The following is a 13,893-nucleotide window of genomic DNA, read 5'->3' on the forward strand; positions in this document are numbered from 1 at the left end:
GTTGCTTGAACCAGTTTTATTTGATATCACTTAGAGTGAAACAAATTGGCTGAAGGCTGGCATCTCTGATGAACTATTACAGGGTGCAGTGGTAATAGCACTGGACTAACCCAGGGACATGGGTTTGTATTCCACAATAGCAGGTGATGAAATTTGAATTCATTAAAAAAAAACCTGGAATCAGAAAAAGCTAGCCTAATGACCTTGTGATCACTGTTGATTGTTGTAAACACCCACTAGTTCACCAGTGCCCTTTAGGGAAGGAAATCTGCTGTGCTTATCTGGTTCACCTCCGTGTGACTCCAGGCCACAGCAATGTGGTTGACTCTCAAATGCCATCTAGACAACTGAGGATGGTTAATAAATATTGGCATGGTCAGCAATGCTCACTTTCCATAAATGTATTTTAACAAACTCAGCATTACTGGCTGAAGATTGTTGTAAATGCTTCAGCATTATCTTTTACACTGATGTGGTTGGCTCCCCCATCATTGAGGATGGGGATATTTTAGGACCCTCCTTCTCCAGTGAGTTGTTTAATTGTCCACTTGGATCTGATCCCTTGGTTGTGGAAGTGCTTTTCTTTGCCTATCATGCGCTGCTTCTGCTGTTTGGTACACAAGTCCCGTTTGGTACACAAGTCCCGTATGGTAGGTTCACCAGGATGACACCTCATTTTCAGGTATGCCTGGTTTTGAACCTGACATGGTCTCCTGCACTCTTCATTGAACCAGGATTGATTCCCTGGCCTGTTAGTAATGGTTGAAAAGTGGAATATATTTGGCCATGAGGTAGCAGATTGTGCTGGAATACAGTTTTGCTGCTGTTAATGGCCCACAGTGCCTCATGGATGCCCAGCTGTGAGCTGCTATATCAGTTCAAAGCCTATCCTGTTTAACATGGTGATAGTGTCACACAATGCAATTGTCCTGCTTCTGATTGCTCTTGATAATCTGCAAGTAAAGGAAGCTTACCTGTTATTATATTTTCTACCTTTGATGGTCACTTCAGGAGTCCGATTATATGACATAATGATAATAGCATAGACCATTTTGAGTGGCCAAACAGACCTCTCTAACCTTGCTGCCTGTAGAGTTAACACCTCTATAATAAAGCTCCTGCCATTTAACACTATGGCCTCCCAGTCCCTTTTGGAACTTAATACAAGAGGAAATTTGACAACGAGGATAAAATCTGCTTTGATATCTACTGAGTCAATCCACTGATACAGTAAAAAGAAAATACATCGCAGGGATAAGTGAACGATGCAGAGGAAGCTCACTGTATGCTCTACCCTGAAGGAGCACTGTAATGAGTATCCAGTGTAAAGGAACATGTTTTGATCTCGGGGCATAGACTCCCAAAGGCAAAGACAGTCTCATGAATAACTTGTTTTAGACAGGAAGAAGACAAGTTGTGCTTAAAATGTTTGTGGCATATAATGCCCCACAGGCCTATTTTAAGATAAAGGCAGGAAATTCTGGCACCATTCAACCACATGATGGTAATACAGAGGGATGGAATGCCTTCATAGAGAGTCATTTATTTTGTTCAAGCTGTTAAAATTGAAGCAGATATCATCATCTGTGCGTTCCTGCTCTTTTAACCTCCCCAGTAGTCTGCTACAGCCAGAAAATCAGGACTCCAGAACTTACGAAAAAGCAATAGGAATTTTATAGAATTAATTTTCATTGAAACCATTGGGGATTGCTGAAAGATTCAGATTTCACAAATGCAACCAGCATGATAATGAATCTATTTCCCAGTTCATAGAACTTTAAAGAAAGGACTGGAAATAGCAGTCTTGCTGGAAATAGCAGCCAAGAAAGTTCAACAACTAAGTTCAAGCATGAAAGTTCACAAGGCGGCAAGCACCAACAAACACTCAACACTGCCATCAGTGTTGAAGAACAGGTTAGCAGCTGGTATAAAGAGGACAAATACAGAAGCTGCAGCACGCATATTTGAGGAAGAAACATGAACAACATAAAGCAAAAGTACAGAAACTGAAGAGGAAAAAGAAAATTTACATTGTGCAAAAAGGGCACGAGAAAAGCCCATACTCACAATCCAAAGACATGCTGTTACTAAATACACTGCCCACTGCTGCAACACCAACCAACACTGAGTCACAAGCCATTACTGAATGGCAAACCAATAAGGATAGAGGTGGACACCAGTGCGGCAGTTTCATTGATATCCGAACGTGTGTACCAGAAGAAGCTGAGTCACATTGCACTGCAACCTCAACACTTGTACTAAAAAAGTACACAGGCAAACATGCACTTTTAAGAGGGTTGCAGCAAACTGAATGTTCAATTATATGGTCAGTCTGTACATTTGCCCTTACACGAGTTCAAACAAAATTTTCCAACTTTATTGGGAAGAATGTTTTCAATGGGGATTTGGGAAGCATGGAAAAGATACCTGTCAAATTGAAAATTAAGCATGAGAATCAAGCAAAATTTTGCAAGGTTAAATCAGTGCCTTATGCAATCATACCAAAGGTCAAGGCAGAATTAGAGAGGTTGGTCAAGATGGTGGTCCCTGAACATATAAATGTGGGGGATTGGGCCATGCCTATCATATCACCAATTTCTGTACGGCCAGGAATTAACCATACTAACAGACTACAGACCATTGACCACAATATTTGGGGGTCATACAGGGATATTTTATCTTACAGTGATCTGTATGCAAAGGTGGGTATTGTTGCCCTGAGTGCACCCATATACAATCATGAGTAATATAATTTACACGGGAATGCTGATGTGCTCTCGAGATTACAAATTTGTCAACTACAAACAGTCCTTTTGTAGACACTTGCTACTTTGAGCAAATAGATAGCGCTCTGGTAATGGCAGGACAATTTAAGAAGCACACCAGAAATGATCCACTACCAGCAAAATTGATGGACATGGTACTTCAAGTTAAGATCACAGGAAGCCCGGAACTGAAGCCATATGTCACGCGGAAGCTAGAATTATTCATAGAGTAATGACTAAAAAATAGGTTACCGCCTCACAGGTAACCAAGACACAGTTGTGTCATGACCAATTTTATATACCATTTCTCTAACATATTCTCCAAATAAGGGGTGTCACGGTGGCTCAGTGCTTAGCACTGCTGCCTCACAGCACCAAGAACCTGGGTCTGATTCTAACATTGGTTGACCGTCTGTATGGAGTTTGCACATTCTCCCCGTACCTGTGTGGGTTTCTGCTAGGGTACTCCAGTTTCCTCCCGTAATCGAACGACATGCTGGTTAGGTGGATTGGCCATGGAAAATTGCTCTGAGGTGTCCAGGGATGTGCAGGCTAGTTGGCTTAGGCATGGTGAATGTAGGGTTATGGGGCCGGGACTGGGTGGGATGCTGTTCAGAGGGTTGGTGCAGATCCAATGGGCCAAATACCTTCCTTTCTGTATTGTAGGGATTTTAGAGTCATACGATATTAAAAACAAACCCCTCAGTCCATTGTGTCCATGCTGACCAAGTTTCCCAAACTAAATTTGTTCCATTTGCCTGAGTTTGGTCCATATCCCTCTAAATTTTTCCTATTCAAGTACCTGCCCAAATGTATTTTAAATGTTGTAACTGTACCTGCATCTGCCACTTCCTTTGGTAGTTTATTTCACATACGAACCACCCTCTATGTGAAAAGGTTGCCCCTCAGGTCTCTTCTAAATCTTTCTCCTCTCACCTTAAAAATATGCCCCAGAGTTTTGAACTTCCCCGCCCTGGGGAAAAGACCTTTGTTATGCACCTTGTCTATGCCCCTCTATAAGGTCACCCCTCAACCTCCTATGGTCTTGTAGAAAACTGTCCTAGCCTATCCAGCATCTCCTTATAATTAAACCATTCAGTCCCAGAAACATTCTTGTAAATCTTTTCTGGACCCTCTCCAATTTCATAATATCCTTCCTATAGTAGTTTGTCCAGAACTGTACATAACACTCCAAAAATGGTTTCACCATCATCTTGTACAAATGTAACATGACGTCCCAATGGTCTGAGCAATGAAGGCAAGCTTGCAAACATCTTCTTTACCACCCTGTCTACCTGTGATGCAACTTTCAAGCAACTGTACCTGAACCTCTACGTCTCTCTGCTTAACAACACTGCCTGGTGCCATACCATTACCTGAGTAAGTCCTGCCCTCGTTCTTCGTACCAAAATGCAACACCTCGCATGTATCTAAATTAAACTCCACCTGCCACTCCTCAGCCCGGGACAAATTTATTAAGATCCCTTTTAAATTTTAGATAACCTTCTTCACCATCCACTATGCCACCAATGTTGGTGTCTTACGCAAAGTTATTAACAAGCTTCCTAAATTCTCATCCAAATTGTTTACATGAATAATAAACAACCTTGGACCCAACTCCAATCCCTGCAGAAGACCGCTGGTCATAGGCCTTCAGTATGAAAAACAACCCTCCACCAACATCGTCAGTCTCCTACCTTTAAGCCAGTTATGTATCCAATTGACAAAGTGTGGATGAACACAGCAGGCCAAGCAGCATCTCAGGAGCACAAAAGCTGACGTTTCGGGCTTAGACCCTTCATCAGAGAGGGGGATGGGGAGAGGGAACTGGAATAAATAGGGAGAGAGGGGGAGGCGGACCGAAGATGGAGAGAAAAGAAGATAGGTAGAGAGGAGAGTATAGGTGAGGAGGTAGAGAGGGGATAGGTCAGTCCAGGGGAGACGGACAAGTTACCTGGTTTGCTTCAGGACATGGTCGAGCAGTTTCTACCTAGTTTGCTTCAGGATTGGCCAGCTTTCCCCAAATCCCACGTGATCTAATTTTATTAGCCAGTCTGCCATACAGAACTTTGTCCAAGGCCATACTAAAGTCCATGTGGACAAAATCTACTCCTCTGCCCTCATCTGGTTTCATGGTCACATACTCAAAAAACTCAAGTAAGTTTGTGAGACACAATTTCCCATGCACAAAGCCATGCTGACTATTTCTAATCCACCCTTACTTCCCCAAATGCATTATCATTTAGCACAAATGTTGTCAGCAGCAAAAGTGAATTAAAATGACAGGTCACAATTAACAGTTTGATCAAAAAATTAAAATAAAAATGAATGGTGCAATATGTAGAAATGTTATAACAATGTACTTCGAAATCAAAATGTTGCAAGTGCCAGAAATCTGAAATAAAGACAGAAAATGCTGTAAACACTCAATATATTAAGAAGTATCTGTGAAGGGAAACAGGTTTTATGCTTCAGGTTGATGATCCTTTATCAGAACTAAAGAAAGATATAAACGCAGAGATAATGGGAACTGCAGATGCTGGAGAATCTGAGATAACAAAGTGTGCAGCTGGATAAACACAGCGGGCCAAGCAACATCTTAGGAGCACAAAAAGCTGACGTTTCGGGCCTAGATCCTTCATCAGAGGATGATGAAGAGCCTAGGCCCGAAACATCAGCTTTTGTGCTCCTAAGATGCTGCTTGGCCTGCTGTGTTCATCCAGCTGCACACTTTGTTATCTAAGATATAAATGCAATACAGTTTGAACAAATGAAATAGGTGGATGATGATTAAAGAGGGTGATTTGTGATAGAGCAGAAGGCAGGAGAGATTTAGAAGTCAAAGGACATCATGCGACAGAAGCTAGACAGAATAACAATAAAGAAATGAAGATGAAACAAATTCTTATAGGACGTGTCAGGCTGGATATAGATAAAATGTTTTTCTGGCATGCGAGTCTAGAACCAGGAATTATACAGAATGTTAGAAATCATTGGGTTAAAACATTGGAAATCAAGTTCTGCTAATCCTGGAGACATCGCAAAAGTTAAAGTTTTTTGAAAACTGCATGATTTCCCAAACCTAGATAACAAAGTGTAGAGCTGGATGAACACAGCAGGCCAAGCAGCATCTTAGGAGCACAAAAGCTGACATTTTGGGCCTTGACCCTTCATCACCTGATAGCACAAATGTTGTCAGTAGCAAAAGTGAATTAAAATGACAGGTCACAATTAACAGAAAAGCTGACGTTTCGGACCTAGACCCTTCATCAGAGGGTGATGAAGGATCAAGGCCCGAAATGTCAGCTTTTGTGCTCCTAAGGTGCTGCTTGGTCTGCTGTGTTCATCCAGCTTCACGCTATGTTATCTCAGATTCTCCAGCACCTGCAGTTCCCATTATCTCTGATTTCCCAAACCTGTCTTTTATATCCGATTGACAAAAAGCATGGACTAGATTGTTGTACTTAACAAGAGCTACCATATAAATAACTAAACTCTAGCAACAAGTAAACAATTATGAACCATTAATATAATCTTACTGATTAAAACTCTAGTCTCCTTGTAAATTTCTCCTTAAACAGACACAGACACAGAAAAAAAGGTGTTATAGACAGAGGGAAAAATTGGGAGGCAATTTAGTACTTCCTGTTCACACTGTTACTGGAATGTTTCTTATGCTAGTCTGAATGCTACTTCCTGGTCTTTCTCCTCTGGAGGCTTTCACTAGTTTTCAGGAGGTATTGGGAGCCAGTTCTCACTTATCTTGAGGTCTCTGACTGATTAGTTAAAAGTTATGGCTTACAGAAACTGAAGGAAAAAGAAACTGGTACTCTTCAGGCTTAAAGTGGCTTTTGTTGTAGAAAATAGATACAGTCTGTGAGTTGATACAGTGCAGAGCCAGAGGAACACAACACGTCAGGTAGCATCAGAGGAGCAGGAAAATTGACATTATGATTCAGGACCCAATGTTCCAATCCAAATTGTTGACTTTTCTGCTCCTCTGATGCTGCCTGATATGCTGTGTTCTGCCAGTTCAATGCTGTATTGACTCTTTCCAGCATCTACAGTTCTTGCTATCTCCTAGCCTGTGAGTTGGTTGAGAACTAATGACGTCTCTGCATCTTGTTCATAGCCCCAAGCTGGTCAGCAATCTAAGAACTAATCACATAGTTGTTACAGGCAGAAAGTCTTTATTTTCGATATTTTATCATTAGTCCACAGACCAATCAGCTACTTGTTGCCAACTAAAGCTCTGCAAACTTCAACTATTGCCAGAACCAGCAGCCACATAAATAGCATTTATAATGAGTATCAGGTTCCTCAGTTTTAAATCATGGGTACCAGCTATAGGTAGCTCTACAGTTCTGTAGAAGGATCACTGGACTTCAAACATTAACTCTGTTTTATTCCAACAGATACTTCCAGTTTTGGAATATGGAAATAATGCATAAGAGTAGCAAAAACAATGTTGCTGGAAAAGCCCCACAGTCTGGCAGCATCTGTGAAGGAAAAAAAAGTTAACGTTTCGGGTCCGGTGACCCTTCCTCAGAACTGATGGTGGCTGGGGAAACGTCAGTTTATAAGCTTATAAGCTCCCCAGCCACCATCAGTTCTGAGGAAGGGTCATTGGATCCGAAACGTTAACTCTTTTTTTCCTTCACAGATGCTGCCAAACCTGCTGAGCTTTTCCAGCAACATTGTTTTTGTTCCTGATTTACAGCATCTACAGTTCTTTCAGTTTTGCAGAGGAGTAGCATTGAAATGATTGATCAGCTAGAATCTAATTCAATGACGGGGCAAGCTCAACGCCCTATTCCTGCTCCCAGCTGACTGTCCCAGTCGATTTAGAAGATCAAGCTCAACACACTGAAGCTACACTGCCCCCTTTGCACCACTTCGTGGAGATATGGCAGTCGCGCTTCTTCCAAGGCAGCAGTGGCGCTGTGGCACCGCCCTCATCTGGTCCGCGCCCATCCTGCTGCCGATGGTGGTCACGTGCTGAGGACGCAGGTTGTGCGCGAGGTCGGGGCTCTTTGGGGTTTTGATTCCGCGAATGAGCCGGCGGCCGGAAGTGGACCGATCGGAACAGCACATTTGTGCGGGAAGTGGCGGGGTGGGGAGGAGAGGAAAGCTCGGGTAAGATGATAGGTCTTAAACCTCCGTGTGAGTCGCTTGCGTCTGTTCACTGTTTCTGAGGGCGGCCTTGTGGGATGGTGGGGCTACGGCTCTGCCCATCGCTGGGGACAGGTGTAGGACTGGGGCCTGTACGTCCTATGGGGCAAAGGAGGAGGGACGTGCGCCTTCCCTACCCCAGGGCGTGAGGGGCGGGTAGAGAAGGGGGCGTGCGCCTCCTGGGGACAGAAGCGCGTTCCGGGACGTGCGCGTCCCCGTGGACAGGAGAGGTGAGGGCGTGCGCGTCCCCGTGGACAGGAGAAGTGGGGGCGTGCGGTGTGTGTGTGCGGGCGCGCGTCCCCAGGCCTGTGCGCGTTCCCGCGGAGGGAAGCCGTTGGTATGTCGTCTCCCGTTTGGGAGGAATTGACGCCCACATTTTGATTCTTGAAAGAAGAGATTGCACAGTTGGGAGGGTGGAGTGGGAAAGGGAATGACTAGTTATGGTTTGACATGAAAGACAGAACTTCCTTTGAGGTTTTAAACCGTGAAAATCAGTGTCTGACTTTGCCCACAATCGCCCGTTAGTTTGGAGCTGTTTAATTAAGTTTCTCTGCAAAAATCAGAGGATTTCACTTGCATATGTTTAAAACGAAACAATTTCCGGACGGCTTGTTGTCAGTAAGTCGTGAATGATGTCGGAAATTTTATTGCCTTTCCTCTTATTTGACGACATCCTTTCCTTGTATGTGCATGTATCTAGGCCTGGGGATGAGGTGAAGTTTTGCGACACCCATCAGAAAAGGGCATTTGGAGAACGTTAGCCTCCTTACAAAATAGTGTTGCCTTAGCCAGTTTGAAATGCTTCATCATTATACATCTGAGTGTGAAATACTCTTGTCTATGTTAACTGTTTGGACTAAAACATAAGTGGAATATAATTGGAGAGATCCTGAGTTATCCATTTCAGATTTTTTTCCTTAGAGTGTGGGACAATACACTGTTACTGTTCAGTGACCTAAATGTCTTTATACATGTCGTCATGAAGTTAACTTGAAGGTACAGCACTCAATGTGAAAGAAAATAGTATGAGAGCTTTTATTACGAAAGTATTAGAGTACAAATATGACAAAGTTTTAAAATTATATTCACTATTTCAGAGAATAGAGAGTTGCGTGTACATTTTTGGCCTCCTTGTCTACGGAAGGATATACTATCATGAAACAAATATTACAAAGGTTCTGTGGACTGGTACCTAGGCTGAGGGGAGCGTCTTAGGATGCGAGGTTGCATAGATTTAGAAGATTGAGAATTGATCTAACTGAAACACAAAATTCTTAAGAGACTTAATAGGGTAGAGGAAGTCTACAACTAAGGATTGCAACCTCAGAATAAAGGACTATCAGTTTCAGACTGTGATAAGATATTAGGACAGAAGTTGACTGATGTCTAGGGAGTAAGGGAATCAAGATAGAGGAATAGTGTGGGCAGGTGGAGTTAGATGATCAACTATGACTGTTAAATAGCAGAATAAATTCAAGGTTTGTTTGGCCTACCCATATTTCTTATAATTTGGCAAGAATTTACCTTGATTAAGAAAGTGAGATGATTAGTTTTGAGTAGAAAAGTATGAAGTAATTGCTTGATGGTGTTGATGGATGTACGCTCGCTCTTTACGCTTTTTTTTAAGTTCAATCATGATATTATGAAGGATGTATTTCACTTTAATGGAAAGGGAGAAAATGTTAGAGTTGAACACAGCTTCAGGGTTTTACCAGCTGAATGTGTACTTATTCTTTTTTATTCCCAAAGCTGTGACAGACGCACCTGTCTCTATGTGCTACATAGAGTGTTGGAAAAATGACAGATGACAGAGATGTATTACGGGATGTTTGGTTTGGAAGAATACCAACCTGTTTCACTTTATCTCAGGATGAAGTAACTGAAAGAGAGGCTGAACCTTATTATGTAAGTCTGAGGAAAGAAAATACTTGTTTGCATATCTTTGGCTTTATGGAATGGGGCAAGACTGATTCAATTTATGATTGAGGTATTAAGTGCAAATCACTTTAAATGACTGGGCTGTACTTCTGTACATTCTGTTAATAACTAGGGACACTTAAACATCTGATTTTGGTTTGAACAATTTATTTGATGAAAAACAAGTGGTGTATTTGTGACATGGATGTTTTCCTTCTTGTCTGTTGACTGTTTGTTTTTCTTTTTTACCCCTGTCCACTAATCTGATAGAAACTATCCGGGAGTAATTGACCCTCCTCTAGTTTGAAATGTCTTAACTGCAAGCTAATTGGCACAGGGTCAATAAGATTAGAGGTAAACTTGTGGCTCAAAGATTGGTGTGGGAGAAATGCATTTGAATTCCTGGGACATCGGCACCAGTAATGGGGGAAAAAGTTGTTCCAATGGATCAGGCTCTACCTGAATCATGCTGGGGCCAGAGTCCTAGCGAATCACATAACTAGTGCTGTGAATAGGTCTTTAAACTGAATTGTGGAGGTAGGTTCAGTTGCATGGAAAAATTTAAAGAGGGGGAGGGCGCAGCAGAGATTATTAATCTTTCTAAAAGAAGTAATAGGGCAGACAGTATGGAAAAAGCCAGGAATCGGACATCGGGCACAGCAGAGAAGTGGATAACTATGAGAAGGGGGTAGTCAACGCAGGATTGAGGGTATTGCACTTGAATGCATTCAGTGTGGGAAACAAGGTAAATAACCTTGTAGCACAGATTGAAATTGGCAGGTATGATATTGTGGATATCACAGATTTGGTTGCCAGTGGATCAGGGTTGGGAACTGAATATCCAAGCATACATTGAAAGGATGGGCAGAGAAGATGTGGTTGCTTTGTAAGTAAGAAATGAAATTAAATTGATAGCAAGAAATAATCTACAGTCGGAAGGAATGGAATCTGTATCGGTAGAGTTGAGGAGCCGCAAAGGCCTCCTAGAACAGTCAGGATGTGAGGCAGAAAATAAATCAGAAGAAAGAAAAGGTGTGTAAGAGAGGCACTATTACAATAAACATGGGGGACTTCAATATATAGGTGGACTGGGAAAATCAGGTTGGTAGCAGATCCTGAAGAAAGGAATTCTGAGATTTTTTTTTGGAGCAGCTTGAGGTAGATCCTGCTGTGGAGTAGGGAGTTTTGGATTTGGTGTAATGAGGTAAACTTGATTTGGGGTCTGAAAATGAAAGAGCCCCTAGGGGTGGCAGTGATCATTGTATGTTAGAAATCAACCTGCCGTTTCAGAGGGAGAAGGTAAAATCAAATGTAACGGTATTACAGTTGAGCAAAGGCAACTACAAAGACATGAGGGAGGTACTAACCTGAATTGATTGGACAGGGAATCTAGAAGGGAAGACTGCGGTGCAGCAATGGCAGGAGATTCTGGAAGTAATTCAGGAGGCACAGCAGAAATCATTCCAATGAAGAAACAGACCAGAGGCAAGTGAAGCAACCATGGCTGACGAGAAATCAGAGACAGCATAAAAGCAAAAGGAAAAGATAGAACATACAATGTGATGATGCTTCAGGGGGAAGCCTTCAAAAACCAGCAGAAGATTTCTTAACCAAGCAATGCCAGGGTTGGGGCAGGGAAGAAGAAAATTAAATGAGGGTATGCTTACTAGTATTATAAAAGCAGATTGCAAGAGTTTTTCTTAGATGTATAAAAGGTAAGAGAGAGGCAAGAGTGGACATTGGCTGGGAAATGAAGTAGTAATGGGGGTCAAAGAAATTGTAGAGGTACGGAATAGTTACTTTGCATTAGTCTTCACAGTGGAAGACACCACGAGTATACCAAAATTTCATGAGAGTCAGGGGCAGAGGTGAATGTAGTGACCATCGCTAAAGAAAAGGTACTGGGAAAGCTGTGAGGCCTGCAGTTGGATAAATCACCCAGACCAGATGGACTACACCCCAGAGTTCTGAAGGTGATAGGTGTGGAGATTGTAGAAGCATTGGTGGTAATCTTTCGCGAATCACTGGAGTCAGGGAGGGTCCCAGAGGACTGGAACATAATTAATGTAACACTCCTGTTTAAGATAAAAGGGAGGTAGCAAACAGGAAATTAAGGCCAGTTAGCCTTACCTCGATTGTTGGTAGGATTTTAGAGTCCATTATTGAGGATGGGATTGTGGAGTACTTGCATGTGCATTGTAAAATATTAGTCAGCATGGCTTTGTCAAGGGGAGGTCTTGCCTGGAAAATCTGTTAGAATTCTTTGAAGAGGTAACAAACAAATTGGACTGAAGAAAGCCAGTGTATTTGATCTGTTTGAATTTCGAGAGACCTTTGACAAGGTATTGTGCAGGGAGGCTGTTAAGTAACAGAAGAGTCCATGGTTTTAGGGGAAATGCACTTGCATGAGGTTGACTGGCCAAAGGCAGAGAGTGGGGATAAAGGGGTCTTTTTCAGAATGACAGCCAGTGACTAGTGAACTTCCGCAGGAGCCCCTGATGGGACCACAACTATTTGTGTTAAACATTAATGATCTGGATGAAGGGATTGAAGGCATTATTGCTAAGTTTGCAAGAGACACAAGGATAGTTGGAGGGACAGGTAACGTTGAGGAAGCAGGGAAGCTACAGATGGACTTTGACAGGGTAGGGGAGTGAGCAAAGAAGTGGCAGATGGGATATAATGTGGTAAAGTCTAAGGTTGTGCACTTTTTGGTAGGAAGAGTGGAGGCATAGCCTGTGTTCTAAATTGGGAAAGGCTTCAGAAATCTGAAGCACAAATTGACTTAGCCATCCTAATTCGGGATTCTTCTAAGGTTAGCACGTGGGTTTGGTCAGTAGGTAGGAAAGCAAATAGCGTTAGCATTAATTTCATGAGGACTGATTTAAAAGAGCAGTGATATATTGTTCATGACGTATAAGGCTCTGGTTAGATGGCATTTGGAATATTGTGTCAGGGATAATGGGAACTGCAGATGCTGGAGAATCTGAGATAACAATGTGGATGAACACAGGCCAAGCAGCATCTGAGGAGCACAAAAGCTGACGTTTTGAGCCTAAACCCTTGATCAGAAAAGGGGGTGGGGCGAGGGTTCTGAAATAAACAGGGAGACAGGGGCAGCGTATCGAAGATGGACAGAGGAGTATCAATGAGGATTTCACAAGCTTCGAAATCTATTTCTCCTCCTGCGTCCACTGCATTCCAAACCAGCCCAGCTCATGCCCGCCTCCCTAACCTGTTCTTCCTCTCACCTATCTCCTCCTCCCAAATCAAGCCACACCCCCATTTCTTACCCACGAACCTCATCCCGCCCCCTTGACTCGTCCGTCCGTCCTCCCCGGACTGACCTATCCGTTCCCTACCTCCCCACCTACACTCACCTCCTACTGGCTTCATCACCGCCCCTTTAACTTGTCTGTCTCCTCTCTACCTATCTTCTCCTCTATTCACCATCAATCTGCCTCCCCCTCTCTCCCTATTTATTTCAGAACCCTCTTTGCCTCCCCCTTTTCTGATGAAGGGTCTAGGCCCGAAACGTCAGCTTTTGTGCTCCTAAGATACTGCTTGGCCTGCTGTGTTCATCCAGCTCCACACTTTATTATTTGGAATATTGTGTGTAGTTTTATGCTGCTTATCTGAGGAAGGATGTACTGGTGTTAGAGAAGTCAAGAGGAGGTTTACAAGACTGAACCCGATGATAAAGGGCCTGTCGTATGAGAAATGGTTGAGGACTCTGGGTATGTACTCTTGAGTTTTAGAATGATGGTGGGATTTCATTGAAACTTATAGGATACTGAGAGACCTGGATGGAATGGACACAAATGTTTCCAGTAATCGGAGATACCGGGACCTGAAGACATAGGCTCAGAATGAAGGGATAATAGATAAAGAATTTCTTCAGCCAAAGGGTGGTGAACCTGTGGAATTCATTGTCGCAGAAGGCTGTGAAAGCCAAGTCATTGAGTGTATTTGAGGCTGAAGTAGACAAGTTCTCGATTAGTGAGGGGATCAAGAGTTATCGGGCAGAGGCTGGAGAATG

At 42.8% G+C, this 13,893-nt stretch overlaps 1 protein-coding gene across 6 annotated transcripts in view; it reads left to right on the forward strand.

Moving 5' to 3' along the window:
• Positions 1–7,776: 7,776 nt before the first annotated feature.
• Positions 7,777–13,893, forward strand: part of atg5 (ATG5 autophagy related 5 homolog (S. cerevisiae)) — a 250,982-nt gene continuing 244,865 nt past the window's right edge. For 4 of the 6 annotated variants that reach the window (XM_048530924.2, XM_048530920.2, XM_048530925.2 and 1 more), the window contains exons 1-2: positions 7,777–7,901; positions 9,687–9,842. In XM_048530924.2, coding sequence (XP_048386881.1) covers positions 9,735–9,842 — 108 coding nt within the window. In that variant the 5' untranslated portion in view covers positions 7,777–7,901; positions 9,687–9,734. Of the gene's footprint in view, positions 7,902–8,201; positions 8,275–8,357; positions 8,556–9,686; positions 9,843–13,893 lie in introns of those variants that run through there. The other 2 variants (XM_048530922.2, XM_048530921.2) reach the window with 2 other exon arrangements.

This window comes from Stegostoma tigrinum, chromosome 4, assembly GCF_030684315.1.
Source record: "Stegostoma tigrinum isolate sSteTig4 chromosome 4, sSteTig4.hap1, whole genome shotgun sequence".
In the NCBI taxonomy this organism is placed as follows: Eukaryota; Metazoa; Chordata; class Chondrichthyes; order Orectolobiformes; family Stegostomatidae; genus Stegostoma; species Stegostoma tigrinum.